A 19,652-nucleotide genomic window follows, 5' to 3' on the forward strand; every position below is an offset into this window, starting at 1 on the left:
TCCATTGCTGGCCTCCCCGCACCAGACAGGAAACTCTCCAAGAGCGGGAGCCACGTGTGAACTCATCAGTTGACTTCAGAGCCTCGCACAGTGCCTGGCACGCAGGCGAGCATGAAGTGAAGCTTTGTTAGTAGGCACTTGGTAAAGGAACCCTCCCCGGGCACATCCCTCAGCTCCCATCCTGGCCAGTGCACATCCATAGGAACACAGGGCCGCCCTCGGGATGGTCCCCAAGTCGACAAGCCACCCCCACAGTCCCAGGGTGCCAGCAATCTTAGAACAGAACCTGCTGGTGTTAACAGATTTACACCAACATCCTTCTCATCGCAGGGGAGCCAGCTCTGCCCAAGATCAGGAAGCATGAGCTGATTGTAACCCCCATGATGGTCATCCTGCTCCCTTGGAGTCACTTCTCCCCCCCACTCACTCCGGCCCACTCCCCTTGACATCACCCTCTACCTCGCAGCCCCAGGGATACTCTTCTTCGGCATTCCTGACTCTGAGGTTAAGACAAGATCACCAATGCACAAGCTCCAGCCGGTGCCCTGCATGTGCTAAGACAGGAACATTACGCCTTCCCTTCCTGGGGCCCCATAAACGCTCCCCCTTGCCCACTAACACAGCTCACCCAGCTCCTTGCTGCAGTGACGTGGCTCTCTGACCCCTGCTCAGCTGGGGCCTAAATTCGCACTGTCAGAACACCCCCAAACCTATTATTTGGGACCGCGGGCATTTGCATGTCATGAAACTACATCGTTCCACATGGGGACCACAGGCAGCGAGCTGGGTAGATGGGGTGTCTCAGACTGAGAAGTACATGGGGGGCGTTGGGACTGTAAACTGAATTAGGGGACAGCTCACAGGGGCCACACAGGGCACTGCTGGGGTCTCACAGGAAGACAAGGAAAAGCTACTGGGGAGGCAGGAGGAAGCTAGATCTTGGGAAAAAAAGATGGGGGAGGGAGCACAAAAGGAAGGTCCTCGGGTATTACTAGGTCAGTGGAAGGTGGAGAAAAGCCAGCTGCAACGACTCTTGACTCTCGACTCTTGGATCAGAGCCTCAAAGTGAATAGCCAGTGCCCTCTGTGCCCTAGAGTTTCCCAGTAGCCTTTGCTCCCAGGGGCCCATCTCTCCATTGAGAACAAGCTGTAGTCTGACCAGGGCAGGGAGCTTCTGTCTTTGCTCAAAGGCTGTCAGCCCTCCCTACCTGGGAGCTTCACTCTCAGGACTGCGAAAAGACACCAAGAACCATTAATGTGCCAAGAAAAGAAGCTTTACTGTCCCTGGTCCACCGGGACGACCTCCGTCCAGCCCACTCGATGCCAAGTGTATACAAACCTAGTAACACCCACAAAGCCTCTGGCATCCATTCACAGTCCCCCAGCACAGTGAATTCATACCATCCCACCCCATCCCCAGAGGCAAAACCCATGACTGTATTCCCACTACTTCCTCTGGCGGCCACCAAGACCTATACCCCCAAGGTCTAGCAGAACGCAAGTGCCAGACATTAGATGGACATTTGCTGAATTCACACAAGGAATGAATTCTCAAGGAAGGATGCCTTTTTTTTCTTTTTAAGATTTTACTTATTCATGGGACAGGTAGAGACACAGGCATGCGTGTGGGACTTCGGGGACTTAGGAGCCCCTCAGTGGCTTTTCTTAAGGAATCACTACCTCAGGACTTCTGGAAGGCAGGCAATACTCGTCCCGATGATGAGAGCAATACAGACTCCCTTGCTCTGGTCCAGGCCCTAATCCTGGAACCAGGGAAGGAAGGGGTCCCAGGGAGAACCCGTGGTCCCCTGTACTGTGGTGAGCCCCAGCCAGGAGGGCGGCTTGGAGAAGGAGCCAGGGAGCAGGGAAATGCCCGGATGGGAGCATGACAGGAGGGCACTTGATGGGAAGAGATGGCATTAGGCAGGCGTCCTTGGCTCTGTCCCTGGTTTCCTAGCAACAGCCGTGGAGCAGGTGGTTGCTAGGCAACTTGGGGCCACCCAGACAGCTGGTGGAGATCCTCCGTCTGCGTGGGCATGGATCAGAACAGCACAGGGCAGCATCAGTGCCAAGAGTGGCCCCTTGGCCCATTACTTGTATTCTCTTGTGTGTTGATTGCTTTAGTTGCACAGAGAACAAGTAACATGAAGTCTGGAAAAACAAGGGGGAGACCATCGCTGTCCCAACGATGCAGGAATGATCACCTTTACCTCTCCAGTTCTGGCCCATCTCTGCAGGAATACATTCCACCCCGTGGCCGTCCCTGCACACGTGGTTTTGAATCCTGCCTTTCTGGCTCGGAATCAGATCAGCTCGAGGACTTGTCAAGAGTCTTCAGGGGACTTCTGTGTGGAGACCATGCACGGTCCCATGGGAGGGGCTGGGGCAGATCCATCATTTAATTCATCAGGTCCTCCTCTTGTTCCCAAGCTGACCTGGCTTCCCACAATTTTCTGCCGTGGTGAGCACTACTGCAGTGCGCACCCTGTTATAGAGAACCTTCCTTTACTCTTAGATCCTTGTCTCTAAATCAGTAATAAAGGGGTGAGATGATCCTATCAGGACATGAATGTCCGCATGACTTTCTCCATCTTGCTGGGCTGCTTCCCTCAGGGGCAGTACCAGCATTCTCAGCACCAAACGGACTGATCTCACCTCACCTGCTACCCATCTATTAAGTCCTTTGCTTGTAAATGGGGAGACACCCTGAAGAGAAAGAGTTGTGCCCAAAGTCGCATGGCCAGCAGCAAGGCTAGTGCTAGGTCGGGGGCCTCACCCCAGCCCAGAGCATGACGGAGGTCTGGAACATTCTGTGCTCCTAAGTTGCCACCAGCTACTTCTGAAGCCATCCACTGGCCATAGAGTGGTGCTTGTGTCTCCCAAACACTCGGAGAGTGTGTTTGCGTTGACAATCTACCATGACAGGAAAGATAGGATGCGGGGGGGTGGGGCGGGCACCTGGGGAGCTCCGTTGGTAAAGCACCTGCCTCGGGCTCAGGTCCTGATCTCAAGGTCCTGGGGTCGAGCCCCACATCAGGCTCCCGGCTCCACAAGGGAGCCTGCTTCTCCCTCTCCCTCTCCCCCTGCTCATGCTCTGTCTTTCTCAAATAAATAAATAGAATATTTTTAAAAAGAGAAAGAGAAAGGAAAGTACTTAAAAAGTCCCAGTCTGAAGGAGAGGATGGGGATCCCTGGGTGGCGCAGCAGTTTAGCGCCTGCCTTTGGATCAGGGCGTGATCCTGGAGACCTGGGATCGAATCCCACGTCGGGCTCCCGGTGCATGGAGCCTGCTTCTCCCTCTGCCTGTGTCTCTGCCTCTCTCTCTCTCTCTCTGTGACTATCATAAATAAATTTTAAAAAAATTAAAAAAGAAAAAAGAAGGAGAGGATGATATTCAGGGGTCCTGGTCTTTGCCCCCAGGAAATCCCTTGCCCGGGCTCTGGAGCTGTCATTGGCCAGTCTGAGAAATATTCAAAATAACCCATTGCACAGTGGACGTGTCTTTGGGGTGGGGCTTTGGATCCAGGGCCTCACATCTCACGTGGTTGTTGGGTGCTCATGGTCACCCACAGGCAATGAAAGGGACGGATGAGGGTTAAGTGCTGTGGCCAGGAAGCCCACCAACTCCATCCTCACTCCCCAGCCAGGCCCAAGCAGAGGCATGGGGGGCTCTGTCCCCTTCACGTCGGCCCTTCCCGCTGGCTATGTGGTCCACGCAGTAAGGCCCCGCTGAGCAGTGGGGAGCACAAGGCTCAGGAAGAGACCTGGCAGAGAATCTTGGTCACTGAGTACCCCTCCCCGGGCCATGGACAGGGCATGTGCAGGGCCAGCGTCATGGGCAAGTGACCAGAGCACTTGCATGTGCCCCCTACCTCCCCTTGAGGCTTTGTGCCTGGTGATCACCATCTTGAAATCCTTAGTCATTTTATCCCTGACTTTGTGTTTGTGAGTGAAGCCCAAGGGTCAGCAGAGCACGTGAGCAATCGGGGGTAGGGAACAGGGAGGCCTCGAGCCTCAGCTCGCATAGGGTCCTGCAGCCCTAGACGGGTTCTTGGCCGCCAAACACAGCCTGGGCTTCTCGGCCCCTGCTCAGCAACCCCACTGCCCCCCGCCATCCGTAGGAGCTGGGGTTGGGCACAGCCCCTGGGTCACCTTAGGGCAGGCCACAGCGGTCCCCGCCATACTCAGGTGAAAGCACCCAGGAACATTCAGCAGGTGACAGCCTCTCCCCCACTCCTGATCCCGGGACCCTCTCTCCCACCTTGCAGTGTCCACAATACAGCATGAGATGTCAGGTGGGAGCCCATGAGAGGAGGAGATGTCTGGTTTGATTTCTGGGTCCCCAGCCAGGGCCCCGAGCTGCGGTCACAGTCCGCAAGAGGGAGAATCCCGGCTTAGACGCAGGTGCACTTAGCACCCGCCATTTCCAGGACCACAAACATCTGTGGCCCAATTTCTGGGGTTCCTGGAAGGCCCCCTCCTCATCCCACCCTGTCCCCCACATCCCACTCTTCACATCCTAGGTTCCCCCTCAACCTCCCCTCCCCACTACCCCATACTCCTCACCACCCTACACAACCCTACATTCCCCATCCACAGGCCCTCACCCCGCGCTTTGTCCACCCCAGGCTCCCCTGCTCCCTGTGCACCCTCCACTCAGAGCATTCCTCCACCCTGACCACCCCTCACCCCACCGTCTCGGGCTCCCCTCCTACCCTGCATTCCCCTCTGCCCTATACTCCCCCAACCCTATAGTCTCCCCACCCAGTGCTCTCTCCACCCAGCACACCCCCCACCCCTTGCACCCTCCATGCGCCACATCCCCCCAGCTTGGAGGGCAGGCCCCGGAGTGGGAGGTGGGCCCCTGGGAGTGGGAAGAGTGGGTACAGGTACAGCCTGAGTGTGGGAGGCAGCTGTCAGGCAGGTGTGCAAGAAGTGCAAGCTCCTAGCAGGAACCCATAGGCAGACCCTGGACAAGCTCCTTGACCTCCTCAAGACTCAGTTTCCCCATTTGCACCCTGGAGAAAATACCAGTGATTAAGCCCCAGGGTGGCAGAAGCTAAGCACCCCATCTCTGTGGAAAGGTCCCAGCTCCTGGCAGGGTCAGTGCGGGCACCAGTACGAGTATCCGCACCCATATCCTGGGACTCCCCACGGGGTGGAGGCCGTCACCAACACGGGCATGTGACTGTGGGTGGGACAGACACAGACTCCTGATTCCTGAGTCCATTTTCTGCAGGTGGGTTCCCCGAAGTGGACGGAGGACACCGACCCTCTCAGCCCCAGGGCGGAGACTCCTGGAAGAGATGTGCTCTCCCCGCTGCAAGAGGGGTAGGTGCTCCAGGCCTGTCCCACAGGCAGCCTTTGGTCCACTCAGGGCCTTCGGCCAGTCATGGCTCCAGGCCCAGGGCTCTGGAGGGTTTTCCTGGAACACTCTGGCTCAAAGCAGAGAGTGGGGCTGCAGCTTGGAACCTTCTGGTACGTGCCTCTCAGGGCTCCCTGGCCCGGGACAGACTTCGTTATCTCATCTCATCTTGAGACCAGCTGGAAAGATGCCGGACTGACTGAGGCACAGAAGTGGCATCACCATTTCTACCATCACCCAATTTCTGTGCTTGGAAACTTGAGACCACCAAGTGGCCCACTGGAGAACTAAGTCACCTGACCCACGGCTTGCCCACCTCCAGACTGGGCATGAGGTCATCCCAGATCACCCAGCCTCTAGCCAACCTGCCAGCCAGACAAATGACAAAAGCCTGTAGAGATCAGCTGAATCAACTCAATCTGGAAGAAGCTCCCAACCGACCCACAGAATTGTGAATAAACTCTGTGGGTTTTGTTTTGTTTTGTTTTGTTTTGCCCATCTGGTATCTGAGAAATGATAACACAGTATAGTTTTGTTTTATTTTTGTTTTTAAACAATGGCCTTACTAAGGTGTAATACACATATCATGACAGTCATCCACAGTGAGTGGACACATTGATGAATTTTAGAAAATTAGAGAGTTGTGCAACTCTCACCACCATCAGGGTTTAGAACATCTCCATCACTCTAAAAAGTTGCCCCTGTCTGCAGTTTCTCATCTCCCCACCTCCCTCTCCAGCCTGGGCAACCATCCATCTGCTTACTGTCTCTGTAAATAAATGTGTCTCTTCTGGACATTTCCTGTAAGTGGGATCATACAGCCTGTGGTCTTGTGCACCTGGCTTTTCTCCACTTGGGGTAAGGTTTTTGAGGTTCATCCACGATGCTGCATTTATCAGTAGCTCACTTCCTTTCATTGCATAATATAATCTGATTGCACGAATAAGCCACATGTTGATTATTCTTTTACTAGGTAATGAACATTTGCATAGTTTCCAGTTTGGGGCTATTCCCAATAACGCTGCTATGAGCATTCACCAATGAGTCTCTATCTTCCTGTGAAAGCCTTTCATTTCTCATAGGTAGATGCCTGGGAGAGGAATTCCTGATATGGCAGGTGTATGTTTTTATGAACCCGCCAACCCATGTTTCCAAAGACACTGCACCTCTTTACATTCCCAGCGACAGCACTGGAGGATGGCAGGTTCTCCACCTCTAGCAGACTAGAAGCTTCATGAGCTGCAGTCTCTGGCTGTGAGATAGAAGTCTGTTGGAGCAGCCATTCAACCCTTGCATTCCTCATTCAACAAATACTATCTGAGCACCTGCCACTGTGTAGTAGGCTCTGGCCCTGCAAGAAATCCCTGGCACCTCCAGGAGATGGAGAGAGAGAGAGACAGCACCCTGAGGACATTGCTTCTGCACCCTTGTCCTGGACTCCCCTGGGTCTTTTCCTTAGAGGAGGCCATGAGTACCTTGATGACAGTCTGAGTTGGGTCTTTGGCAACCGGCAACTGGCAGGCCTGCCAGCATACCTCTCCAACTCCTTGGGACCCAGAAAGTCTCAGTGGCTGTTCTCCTCACATTGCACAGGGCAACACCAGCCTGTCTTGGAACCTCCTGGAACTTCAGCGCGCAGCTACCAGGGGAAGCCAGAGAAGGGCCCGGGGAATGATGCCCAGAGAGGCCTGGGTAGGGGCTGCGGAGAAAGTACCTGTTGCTAATCAAACGTGATTAGCTGGGATTCGGCACTTGGGGTGAGGAGGGCGAGGGAAAGCCCAGCCCGGGATGGGCAGATACAGTAATCGCAGGAGGGAAAGATGGTGAGGAAGAAGAAAATGCACCATCTACCTCTTGGATAGTGGGAGCCTTGGTTTCGTGCCTATTCTTGCCTACGGGGCTTCTAACTTTCAAGTTTTCTCAAAGATTATGGATTCGGTTTTTTACGTATTATATTTTATTTTATTTTTAAAGATTTTATTTATTTATTCATGAGAGACACACAGAGAGGCAGAGACATAGGCAGAGCGAGAAGCAGGCTCCATGCAGGAAGCCCGATGTGGGACTTGATCCTGGAATCCAGGGATCATGCCCTGAGCCAAAGGCAGATGCTCAACTGATGAGCCACCCAGGCGTCCCTACGTATTATATTTTAGATTAAAAAATAAAAGCAAAAACCAGAAAGACCTGTAATAAATATATCTTTTAAAAGGACATATCAATCCCCGGGGAAGCTCCGCACGCCTCTGCGCTCCCGGTGGTCCCCGCCGCAGCTCGCACCTCTGCGCGGACTCCCCTCCTGGTCCCGCCCCCGCCGGTTGCCATGGGAACAGGCCGCGGGCCGCGGCGCGGGTCTCCGGCGCGGGCGGGGGCGGGGAGGAGCCGGGGGAGGCGCGCGCCGAGCGGTCCCCGCCCCTCCCGGGCAGAGCCGCCGCGCAGTCCGGCCGCCGCCCACCGCGCTCCGCAGGCGACCCCCGCGCTCCGCGCCCATGGCCGCCCCGCTCTTCCCGCGCCAGCCCTGGGCCCCCGCGCCGACCCGCCCGGACCCCGCCGTCGACCCCGGGGGCCTGTTCGACGAGCCCCCCCCGGAGGAGCCCCTCGCGGCCCGCGCGCCCAGGGCGGCGGCGGGCAGGAGGGCGGGTCGGCGCGCCGGCGGGAGGGCGCAGGGGGCCCGCACGGGGCAACCCCCCAAGGCCGCGGCGCGCCCCCCGCCCCAGGAGGAGGCGCCCCCCCGGGACGAGGGCTGCTACCTCGACCATTTCCCGCACCTCTCCATCTTTATCTACGCGGCCATCGCCTTCTCGATCACCTCCTGCATCTTCACCTACATCCACCTGCAGCTGGCCTGAGGGCCCGGGGGCCCGGGGCTGGGGCGGGGGGCGAGGAGGGAGCCCGCGGGCTCGGCCTGGGTGTGCGGAGCGCGCTGCACACCCTCCATCTAGCTTCTGCTGCTTGCTTCTTTTGTCCTGTGCTTGTCACTACCTTTGTGTCACTGCGCATCTGGAGGCGCGTCCGAGGCAGCTGCCAGGAATGAAATAAGAGTGTTTGCGCCTGAGATTCGGGGAGGGGGCCGTCACCCCTGACGTCTAGAGGAGCGGGGTGCGGCTGACGACTGATCGTGTCCGTGGACCCTACACTTCAGGAGGTGGGAGCGCGCGCAGAGAGCCCAACCTTCGGTTTCTTAAGGGCCGAGCTGGCGGAAGGGCCCCCGCGGGAGGGTCGGCGCCCTGGTCTGCGCCCTGTGATGCTACATCGCCCCCGGAGCACTGGCCGGGTCCCACGCCCTCCCCCCGGGACTGGCAGACCTGAGGGCGCCGCGGACGCCGCCGGAGCACAGGACACAGTGAGTGGCATCGTCGGGGTGGCTCGTCCTCGCCCGTCCCCGGGGCTGGAGCTGAGCCCGACTCTGCGTTTCTCCTGCTTTAGGCTGTGCTGCGGCTGCGGAGCAGGGAGGAGAGCCACAGCGGGAGGGGCCGTCCTGGCAGGAGGCCACATTGTCGTCGGGTCCTGGACGGCGTGGGACCTGCGACTGCAGGCCTCCTCCGGACACGGGGCCATCTCTGGGCGCTGCGCGGGATGAGACTCTGGGGCCCTGGCTGGGGTGCGCGGGAGGGTGTTCCTTCTGCATCTTTGGCGGCTTCTGGGGCAATGGGACCCAGGACGAAGGGCGTGGGGTATCTGTTATTGGCAAGAATTCCTGCTGGAGAACTACCCGACCCATAGGAGTGGTCATCTCAGACCCAAGAGGCCTAACACCGAAACCCCCTCACCTGCCGTCTCCTTTTACTCCTGAATGTTAAATGTCATCAATCCAGTGCGCTACCACCTTACCTGGAAATGTTTGTCTTACCTCTAATGAAATAAATCCCTTTTGCAGCCTCCTGTATACGGAGTTCTCACTTAATTTAGAGCCCTGCAGGGGCTTGCCAAGCTTCCTGGTCTGCTGGGTTTCACCCCATAATTCTCACAGCATCCCTACCCTCCCTCCTAAACACTTGTCCCATGATCAGCCTCAGGTGCAGCCTCCCCCTCCACTAACTGAGTATGCAGGCCTCTAGGGCACCCTTCTCCATATCTGATTCCCAGGATGCATCAAAGTCCGGTTCTGTCCCCTCACATCAGGTCTGAGAGGTCCCTTGTGGCTTTATCTGCTGCTCCTCAGATTTCTTCCCCCATTGCTTCCATTATCAAGACACGTCTTGATACAGTACAGTACAGTCCCCCCACTAAGCTCTAGGATTTGCCCCTATTCACCCAGATTCTGTCTTTATAAGCTCGGTAAATTCCAGCATCAGAGACTTGTCACTCCCCAGTTCTGTGATTCCATGATCCCACATCACCGCAGCCCCACTATCTTGCTTGCCCTTCTGCACTTCGTTGCAGTACTACAAACCCGATGCCCTTGTTCCCCAATGTCAGCCTGTGCTTTACACCCATAGTTTACTACAATGATGCCCCCAACAACTAGTGGCTCTATTCCCCAAAATTAAGTCTCCAAGGTACCTGCAATATGTACCTTCCCACGTTTCAGTCTTGGATATAGGATCTCTCCTACCTACTTCTAATATTTGACTAATAATCACTGAGTCCCCATACATAGCTCTGTGTTCTCCAAACGGTTCCATTGTTTCCCATTCACACATCCCCCAGAATACCCATTATACGGTCCTTCAGTGACTACTCAGGATATGACCCCCCAGTAATCTCCCCTCCACTAATCCCCTGAGAGTAGATTCTCCCTGCCATTCCTAAAGCCAGAGTCCCCTGTTCCTCAACATATGCCCCCACTCCCTACCCCAAATTCCAATATCTGGTTCCCATGACTATTGTTAACTAGATTATCTTGCCTCTATAATCTGAACATAGGCTCCAATATTCTCCCTAAAAGTCCAGTCTCATTTGATCCCCTTATTTCAGGATTCCTTGTGTGTTCCCCCCAAACTCTGAAGATCACTGCCTGATAGGGGGCTCCAGTCTTCCCTAACGTTCACCCCATCATGGTTGACCTCAGTATTAAGCTCCTCCCACCCCCAGAATGAATTGCTTTCTTCCCATACGCCCATGTTCTCCCGTTAGCCTTAATTTTCTCCATACCCTAAAATTCTTGAAACATCTGAAATCTCCCAGATCTCCTTGAAATTCCTGATTCCACTGGGCTCCAGGACTTGGCCCTTATTTTCTAACCAATATTAAAATTCTTGTACTGTTACACCATCCATGTGTACCTTCAGCATCTTTTCCTCTTACATAGTTTAAATATCCCGTGATAGAGGTTCCTGGGTGGCTCAGATGGTCAGGCATCTGTCTTTGGCTCAAGTCATGATATCAGGGTCCTGGGATTGAGTCCCACACTGGGCTCCCTGCTCAGTGGGGAGTCTGCTTCTCCCCCTCCCTTTGTTCATTCTCTCAAATAAATAAATATCTAAATATCTAAATATACATACAGCCTCTCCACTCAAGTGCTAATGGACATCTTTTCAGGGTTCAACCATAAAAACAAATAGGCCCATTTTGGGGGTCAATTTGCCATGTTGCTCAAAAATCAAATCCTAAAGAGGGTCTTACTGACCTGGCTAGGATCATGTGCCCACCTTTGGCTGGAAGGCGGAAGGGATAACTTAAGATACGATGCAATAGGAAAGAAAGTTTTCCAAAGGAAAGCTGGAGTCACCAAAACCATGGAGGGTGGGCAGGCAAAAATAACTAGGCATCCCGTAAAGTGACTCTTAGCAGATCACAAATGATGGCAGGAAAGACAACTTTTGGGGGAAACTTTTCCCATTATGTATTGAGCTGTCAGGGGTCAGCAGGTATATGGGGGCAGTGAACAGTGGTTTCTGGATACCATGGCATAGTTCGGAAGTCTATGTTGGGGGACACAGTTGGAATCTAGCCGTGTGGAACAGTGGAATCTCAAACTGGAAGAATGAATGGATCCATTTTTTAAAAGATTTTATTTATTTGAGAGAGAGAGAAAGAGCGCACAAGCATGGGGAGGGATGAACAGTGGGGAGGAGCAGAGGGAGAGGAAGAAGCAGCTCTGCACTGAGCAGGGAGCCCGACACGGGGCTCCATCCCAGGACCCCCAGATCACGACCCAAGCCGAAGGCAGATGCTCCACTGACTGAGCCAGCCAGGCGCCCCTAGAGCACATACTCATTATTTTTACCAACATTGCTGAGATATAATTCACATAACACAGAACTCATTCATTTACTATATCCACAGAGTTGCACAGCCATCACCATCATCAATATTGGGATATTTCATTACCCTGAAAAGAAACCCTTCACCCCTTACCCATCTCCTTCCAACTCCAGCCCCGCTCCCATCCCTGGGCTGCCACTAATCCACTTCCTGTCTCTGGATTTGTCCCATCTGCACGTTTCCCATACGTGGAATCATACAGTACATGAGTGCGTGGCCCTTTGTGACCAGCTCCTTTCACTTACTACATTTCCGAGGTTCACCTGTCACAGCATGTAGTAGCTTCAGTTGTACTGCTGAAGTGTCCCATTGCATGGATATACCACATTTCATGTATCCATCCATTTGTTTGGTTCATTTGGGTTTTTTCTGCTCTATGGCTACTATGAATAATGCTGCCGTGAACATTCACATACAATCTTGTGTGCACGGACTGAGTGCAGAAGAATCTCTTACACAGTAGTCCCCTAGAATCCTGTTTGTTTCTAGAAGGTTGGTAGTCACAGGAGTGCTGATGATACTGACTCTATACGGGCCCTCTGTCTCGTTCACGTTCATGCCATGACCTGTCTTGGGGCTATATGTTTCAGGTCCCTTGGAGATTAACACACCTGCACTAGAAATGCCCACCCAGGCCAGGATGGGGGCAGGTGGGTTTCAACCTCCCTTGAATCTGTTAACAATAAGAGTCCTTCCCTTGCCGATGCAGCAACGGTGCCACGAGATCCAGTTCAAGGCTAGCTGTCAACGGGGTGGATGCCAGTCCTCTGAGTTGCATGTGAACCTCTGATGTCATACCACTGCCCTCTGCGCATCCCCTCGCTCTGTAAACATCTATGGACCGGGGACCGGACTTGGTGGAGTGTAACTGCTGGGTGGCCGACCTCTCTCATCCTGTGGCAGGAAGTTGCCCTAAACTGTGTTAACTGTGTGGCTGTTTCCTGGTCTCAAAGTGCCTTCTCAGACTGGGGAACACTCTAGTCCCTTCCCCACCTTCTAACTACATTGATATTGGCTCTTTACTTTTTGGAAACGCCATGCCCAGCAGTCTGCCTACCAGTGGCCTGCACTACAGCAGCAGGATGGGGGCACAGGGAGGGGAATATACAGGCCTGAGTCTGGGGAATCCAAGGTTGGTATTACAAAGTCAAAGGCTCTGACCCCGAGGTGAGGAGAAAACTGGTGAGGCCGATGCTGGAGGGAATGGCACCTTGAGGCAGCGTGGATAACCAAGAGATTATTATCCAGACTTCTCATTTTTTGTGGGAGGAATTTAATTATTGGAGGATGACTGGGTCAAGTAGATTAATCTGTTCCTGTGGAGACACCCCCATGACAAACAGTATCAATATCCACCAGTTACCAAGCACTCACTCAACATGAGATGAACTCCTGAGTTTTTTTTTTTTTTTTTTTTTTTTAAGCTGGGTGTGGAGCCTGATGCAGGGCTCAAACTCACGACCCTGAGATCAAGACATAAGCTGGAATCCGGAGTCGAACGCATAACCACCTGAGCCCCCAGGCATCCCTGAACTCCTTGAGCTCTAGACGCTGTGGACTTTATCCTCCTGTCCAGATCACGTCCGTATTTTAAGTGCTCTCAGACAAATCGTATTATTATTATTGCATCTGTGAGGCCAAGCAGGTGTCAGCTGTTTCCTAGGCAAGCGGCCCACCTCCTCGTGTGTATGAATACTCTAATATCTGGGTTTAATCAGGTCTATGAGTAAACATGTCACAAACCTAGGCACTCAAAAGAACAGAAATGCATTCTCCCCTGCTCTGGAGGCCAGAAATCCAAAACAAGGGTGTCACACACCCCCACCCCACAAGTGCCTTGCAGGAAAGGTCTTTGCTTCTTCCAGCTGGTGGTGGCTGCTGGCGCCCCCAGGCGCATGACCCCGTCACTCCCACCGGCCTCTAGGATTATACTAGGTCCTCCTCTTCCATCTCAGATCTCTTGCCTTTTTCTAGTGAAAACACTGGTCACTGGATTTAGGGCCCACCCAGATAGTTCACAAGACTCCCCTTATCTCTACATCCTGAACATAATTATTCTTTTCCCAGATAAGGAACAATGACAGGTTCCAGGAATCAGGACATGGATGTATCTTTGGGGGAATCACCATTTAACGCTCTATACTAGATTTATTTTTTAAGATTTATTTATTTTATGGAGAGTATGCATGCACACACGTGTGAGCAGGGAGGGGGCAGAGGGAGAGAGAATCTCCAAGGAGACTCTCCATCGAGTGCGGATCCTGACTCAGGGCTCGATCCCACAACCCTGAGATCATGACCTGAGCTGAAACCAAGAGCTCAACACTCAACCGACTGAGCCACCCAGAGGCCCCTCTATACTAGGAAATGTTAAATAAGCTACAAACATGGTGCCTGGCTGGCTCAGTTGATGGAGTATGCGATATTTTTAAGATTTTCTTTATTTTATTTATTTATTCATGAGAGACACACAGAGAAAGGCAGAGACACAGGCAGAGGGAGAAGTAGGCTCCCTCCAGGAGCCCAATGCGGGACTAGATCCCAGGACCCCAGGATCACGCCCTGAGCCGAAGGCAGATGCTCAACCACTGAGCCACCCAGGCATCCTGGAATATACAACTCTTGATCTCAGGGTCATGAGTTCAAGCCCCACCTTGGGCGTAGAGATTACTTAAAATAATAACAGCAGATTGAAAACGAAAGCCTTTACAATATATATATCTCACGTACAGGATTGGAAAAAAAGACTCTTTGATAATAAACAGATTCCAGGTGAATACAGGCATCTTAAATCTATGAATATTTAATTCCAAGTATTAATGCCCTGAGCTACTCTTCTACATAAAGGAGAAACTCGAAATCCTGTTCTTTTGGAAGACATGGAAAGTAAGCAACACTGTAGGAGCAGCTACTGCTATTCTGCTCTTTTTATGGGTGATATAACACTTCACATGGATTAATTTCAGAAGAAAATATTAGATTCCACTAAATCCAAGCACGAGGCAGCTAAAATTTCCCACTGTGGGCACTAAATATTTGATGCGTAGGAGTATGAATAAGTAAGTTAAAAATATTAGGGACAAGGCAAAACTAAAGTATGGGAGGAAAATGACATAAATACCTAGTGGTCAGTTCAGATACTTTGCTCCCGGCTGTTCTAGGCTTGTCCCTCCACTCCAGCTACACTTGCCTCTTCTGTGTCCATGGTCTTCCCCAACCAGGCTCCCACAGAGCAAACAGCTCCACATCTCCAACACCATGATCACAGAAAGCATTTATTTTAGGAACGAAAACAACTTCTCTCTTTACTAAGGATCACACAGGTGGTGTTTCTCTATTTGCTTCTTCCCATCGGCTAATTTGCTGTGTAAGGCAATTCGTGGACGAGAGCAGGCCACAGGTGCCAGCACCCATCCAGCCATGCAGTGGCTGGTTCCTAATGAAGCTGCCCACTTAACCTTTTTCTCATTTGTTCGCATCCAAAGAATAAGTCAGAAGGATCAAGGTTACAAGGAGCCCCTGATCAAGGAACTGCTTTTACAGATCTCTCTGCAGTCCTGGTGCCCGGTGACATGCTGCTGGACCAGGAACCCCTTCCCACCTGTGAGAGGTCTCTAGGGAACATGGGCTCCAAGGATTAGTTCAAGGTAGTGTAGATGCCCTAGCAGAGTGGGGCCAGACAGAGGGAAGTGCAGAGTACAAGAAAGAGCCAATAAATGAAATCCCATAAGACATTCAGTTCACCAGAATATCATTCACATCAATCCCTTCCTATTCTACTTTCTGACAGGTTCCTGTCACTACTTAGAAATTACAGTATTTTCATTCTCTTGCCTTCCCGTTCCACAGTGTCCCTAATAGTCTGTAGTTTTCTGGAGTTCTGGACCATGAACACCAGGCTTTCCCTAAAATCACTAGTCCCGTGATCTCGGCCAGCATTTTCGAGTTCATCAAACAAAACAAGTGTCTGCTTAAGTTGGGCCTGCATAATTTTTTGTTCCTCTAATTCTGCGAGAAGGGCCTGCTTAGTGCCTAATTCAGTCTTATACTTCTCCTGTAACTGTTCAATTTCCTCCTGGAGGAGCCGGAACTCTTCCTCACTACAAGGATGCAGCTCCTGGGGTTTGTCTTCCGGAAGCAAAATGTTTGGGGGAATGCGCAGAATCAACTGTAAAAACAGCTGCTCCATTTTGCCAAAAAGGTTATCGAAACGTCCCTTCATGAAGCCGAGGAATTTCTCTGTGCATTTACGAACCTGGACGGGGCTGATCTCACAGCCTGGGAGGTCACCTAGCTTTTTCAGAATGACCTGTTCGACGGCCTGCATCACTTCAAACAGGTAGTCTTGAAATGCAATGTAGATTCTCAGCATGCAGGTTTGCGGTGTGAAGCCGAAGAACTGGGCCTCGTAGGTCATCGGATCCACAGACATCTTGGCTTATTTTGTTTGGTTAATTCTGACTATGAAAAATCTGCAAACGTAAAGAAAGAAAAAAATTCATTTGGATAAGAAATCAGCTGATGAAAGCGACAATTCCTATATTGCAAAGAGCCAGGAAGCCAGCAAACAAAACCCAAGGCACATGTGTTCCCCAATGCCTGACACTCCCTGCAGCCCTGCTCGTCCCATAGGCAACAAACCCCTGGCTCTCTGGCGCTTTCCCTCACCTCTCATCAGACAGGGCTCTGGCCCAGGGCTCAGACTCCTGAACTGCTACAGTCCCAGATGACTTTCATGGCATTTGGACTCAAGCAACGCCCAAGAGACTAGGTTTCTGGAGTTTCAGCGGCCTTTGTCTCCACTCTTCTGGCCACCGTGGCTACTGCTAGTTGCAACCTCTCCCCAGGTGCTCCTACTTTTTGACCACAACCTCATATGCTCTTCTTCCACCTTAGCCGTCAGGACTCTCAGCCCTGGGATCCTCTTCCTTATAGTCCCTCCCGCTTCACTTCCTTCCCTTCCCACCAGGCTCCCTGATCCCACACTCCAACCACACTAACACCAACGTCCTGTGCTCCTTATCCTTCCCACCTCACCGCCTGAAAAAGCCCCAATGGCAGGCTGAGTAAGTTTCCTGTCAGCTTTACAACCATGACCTGTTTTTTCAAGCATCATCATCTAGAAAGATGGCACTCTGATCCCTCCTTGACACTGCAGGACCTTAACCAAGGCACCCTTTTCTGAGCTGTACCAATACGCTTATCCTAGAAATAAGAGATGGTCCATTATTCCTTCAGATAAAGACAATTAGCTAAAAACAAATGGCTATCTCAGTCACCAGGTGAATTTAGGATAATCTTTATGAAAGAACTTAAAGTAAATGGTTCAGTCAAATCTTACGGGATGGCAGAATTTGTACGTATGTGATAGCTAACAACTAGGTGTAACTGCTTGGCTATGAAAATAGGGTCGAATTCCTTCCTGTCCTTTTCATCTCATCCACAGGTGACCTCCGATGCCCTGCCATCTGGACATGCATACTCAGTAATAAAACTGCTTTCTTTTCCATGTCTTAGAAAAGGATTCTGTGGTTGGCAGGATCTTCATTCCCTCCCACTCCCCTGTGCCTACCTTCAGGATCAAGCTCAAACTCTGTCAACATGGCTTACAAGTGCCTTCATCATCTGACCTTTACCAACCAGTCTCCCTGTTCAAGGACCGCAGGTGGGCGTCACTGAGTTGATACTTCCCATTTCACGGCACTATTTTAGGTACCTTTCTTATTCTCCCATCTTTTATCTCCCATACAAACCCACTCTGGCATTTTAATAGGTATCTTTTCAATCCAAATTTAATTCATTCCAGATATGTTGTAGACATTCTTAAAAACAGCTTTGTATGTAGCTGTTTATACTTGTATGTTTGTAATCCCTACACTGCTCCTGACATACTCCCTCAACTTTATCATACACACACACACACACACACACACGCCACACTCGGCATGTCTTCTTGTGACGGACACCTAGTTTGCTCTTAGCACTTCCTACCAGAAATAGCGTCACGAACACTCTCCCATGTCTCCTCAGAGACATACATGCATGTTATTTACAGAGGCAAGTAACTGCTGGGCCGTGCAGCTGATTCATAACGTGATTTTACCAAATACTGTGAAATGTTCTCTAGAACACCTGGGGGGAGGAGGCAGGTTAGGCTGACACTCCCCCTGGCAGCATATGAAAATTTCTTATGTCTTCACTAATACTGGACATTCAATATTCTAATTTTTGCTAATCTGATAGGTGTAAATTTGTTTTAGGGTGTTGCTTTTTGAAAACCAAAACTGGGGCGCCTGGGTGGCTCCATCCGTTAGGCGTCCAACTCTTCACTTTGGCTCAGTCATGATCTCAGGGTTGTGAGACTGAGCTCCGAGTTAGGCTCCATACTCAGTGGATTTTCTCTCTTCCTCTGTCCCTCCCTGTAAACCCTCTGTGCATTCATGCTCTCTCTTAAAAATAAAATTAAGTTATGAGAACTTATTTATAAAAAAATAAAGAAAACCACAGCCAACTAGCCCACACACAGGCTGGACACAGAGGGCTGAAACCACACTCTCCTGTCCCACCTAACATACTGTGGACATCGGCCTGACTTTATCACTCTGGGAGACCAGAGTACTTTCATTGTCCAAAGGGATCAACTCTTCCACGGAAAGCATGGATGATGTGCATGGACCCTGAGATTCAGAAACCCCTGCCTCAATTGTTTCTACCAATCCTGGACTGTGAGTGCAGGACTCCCACCCAGCCCTTATGGAGCCCTATATGGAGAGCTCCACTTCAATCCACACTTGCAATTCTCAACCTCCCCTCTTGCCCTTGTCCCTTGGAGAGCCTGCCAAAGCTCCTGGAGGTGTCCTCTACTGGGACAAGGAATACATTCAGAACGGATTTACCAATGGGTTGTGCAGGTGATATTTGGGGAGTGGGAAGAACTTTTTCTAAATTTACTTTTTAAGTAAACTCTACACCCAGCATGGGATTCTAACACCCCCCCGCCCCCCAGGCAAAGCTATTTCAACATGGATCTCTCTGATTACAGGGAAGGTCCAGCACCTCTCCCTCCAGCCAAGTATCTGCTCTCCCCAGCCCTCTGCTTGCATCTTTCCTAGTCCACCACCCTACCTGATGGTCACTCCCTGTTCCAAAGATCCTCAGTGCGTCCTAATAACCGAGCGAACGAAGCCTGACACTCTCCACCTTGCCTGCGGGGACGAGCTACCTTCCTTCCGGGTGACGGTTCTTGCTCCCTCAAGGACAGACGCTGTGAGGAGCACCCGCACCTGCACCTCCGAGGGCCCCTGGCAGCCCAGCCGCTCTCGACTCCCCCCAGCGCAACCCCCCGCCCTCCGAGCAGGACCTCCCCCTCGAAGGGCCTTCCCCTCGCCAGCAGGCCTCCGCCAGCGCCCCCGCACCTGGGCCTACCTTCCCTGCCAGGCCTCCCCACCATCGTTCCTCCGCCAGCGACTCTCCCCCAGGACTCCCACATACCGAGGCCTCCCCGCCAGCGCCCCCTGACCCGGGCCTTCTTCCCCAGGAGGGCCACCCCTGCCTGCGCCCCCGACCTGCCCCCCCACTCCCCATACCTAGGATTCCCCATCAGGGCCCCCCTCCAGGACAGGTACGCCATCTCCCCGCGACGCCGACCGGGTTCTTCTTCGGGACCCCCACCTCAGCCACGCCTCGCGGAGGCCACTTCCGGCGCGGCGCCAGCTCCCGTCGGGCCCCGCGGCCCCGCGCCAGCCAGGAGCTCGGCGAAGGCGGCGCGCGGCCCGCACGGCGGGCGCCCGGCGACGGTGCCGAGCGCGGCCGCTTCTGTCGCCTCCCCCCTGCCCCGAGAAGGAGATGCGGCTCCGCGGCCCTTACCCGAGCGGGCGCGAGGGCGACGACACCAACCGCGCACCGGCTTCCCGCCACCGCCTTTAAACCAGCGCCTGCAGCTGCGGAGAGGCGGGGCCGCTGGCTTCCCGGATGCCGACCGAATCCGGCCCCAGCGAACGAGGGCCCGGGCGGGACGGCATCGTGCTCCTGATTGGCCGGTCGCGCGCGGCCGCCTCGCTGGGCGACGCCGAAGGGGCCGG

At 52.8% G+C, this 19,652-nt stretch overlaps 3 protein-coding genes across 5 annotated transcripts in view; 2 read left to right on the plus strand and 1 right to left on the minus strand.

The window, feature by feature from the left end:
• NLRP1 (NLR family pyrin domain containing 1) overlaps positions 1–2,563 on the plus strand; it is a 37,981-nt gene extending 35,418 nt beyond the window's left edge. The window contains exon 18 of the transcript XR_004815810.2: positions 2,124–2,563. The gene's annotated coding sequence lies outside the window, so the exon portion shown is untranslated. The remainder of the gene's footprint in view (positions 1–2,123) is intronic.
• A 5,205-nt stretch (positions 2,564–7,768) lies between these two features.
• Positions 7,769–9,250, plus strand: LOC112669138 (sterile alpha motif domain-containing protein 1). Its single transcript, XM_025462014.3, has 2 exons — positions 7,769–8,707; positions 8,791–9,250. The coding sequence occupies exon 1, from the start codon at positions 7,854–7,856 to the stop codon at positions 8,211–8,213; it is 360 nt and encodes a 119-aa protein (XP_025317799.1). The 5' UTR covers positions 7,769–7,853; the 3' UTR covers positions 8,214–8,707; positions 8,791–9,250.
• Positions 9,251–13,718: 4,468 nt separating this feature from the next.
• Positions 13,719–19,575, minus strand: MIS12 (MIS12 kinetochore complex component). Of its 3 annotated transcripts, none has more exons than XM_025462025.3 (2): positions 19,438–19,575; positions 13,719–16,043 (listed from the first exon to the last, which is right to left on the minus strand). In XM_025462025.3, exon 2 carries the CDS (start codon positions 16,001–16,003, stop codon positions 15,383–15,385), a length of 621 nt encoding a protein of 206 aa, XP_025317810.1. In that variant the 5' UTR covers positions 16,004–16,043; positions 19,438–19,575; the 3' UTR covers positions 13,719–15,382. The 3 variants fall into 3 exon arrangements, with proteins under 3 accessions (XP_025317810.1, XP_025317809.1, XP_048966042.1); XM_025462024.3 differs by lacking the exon at positions 19,438–19,575 and adding an exon at positions 19,158–19,297; XM_049110085.1 differs by lacking the exon at positions 19,438–19,575 and adding an exon at positions 18,697–18,837.
• Between the last annotated feature and the right edge of the window lie 77 nt (positions 19,576–19,652).

This window comes from Canis lupus, chromosome 5 (assembly GCF_003254725.2).
Source record: "Canis lupus dingo isolate Sandy chromosome 5, ASM325472v2, whole genome shotgun sequence".
Lineage (NCBI taxonomy): Eukaryota > Metazoa > Chordata > Mammalia > Carnivora > Canidae > Canis > Canis lupus.

What these genes read in the sequence shown, in the direction of transcription:
- LOC112669138 (XM_025462014.3), top strand. Translation starts at nt 7,854, where the DNA reads ATGGCCGCCCCGCTCTTCCCGCGCCAGCCCTGGGCCCCCGCGCCGACC.
- MIS12 (XM_025462025.3), bottom strand. Translation starts at nt 16,003, where the DNA reads ATGTCTGTGGATCCGATGACCTACGAGGCCCAGTTCTTCGGCTTCACA.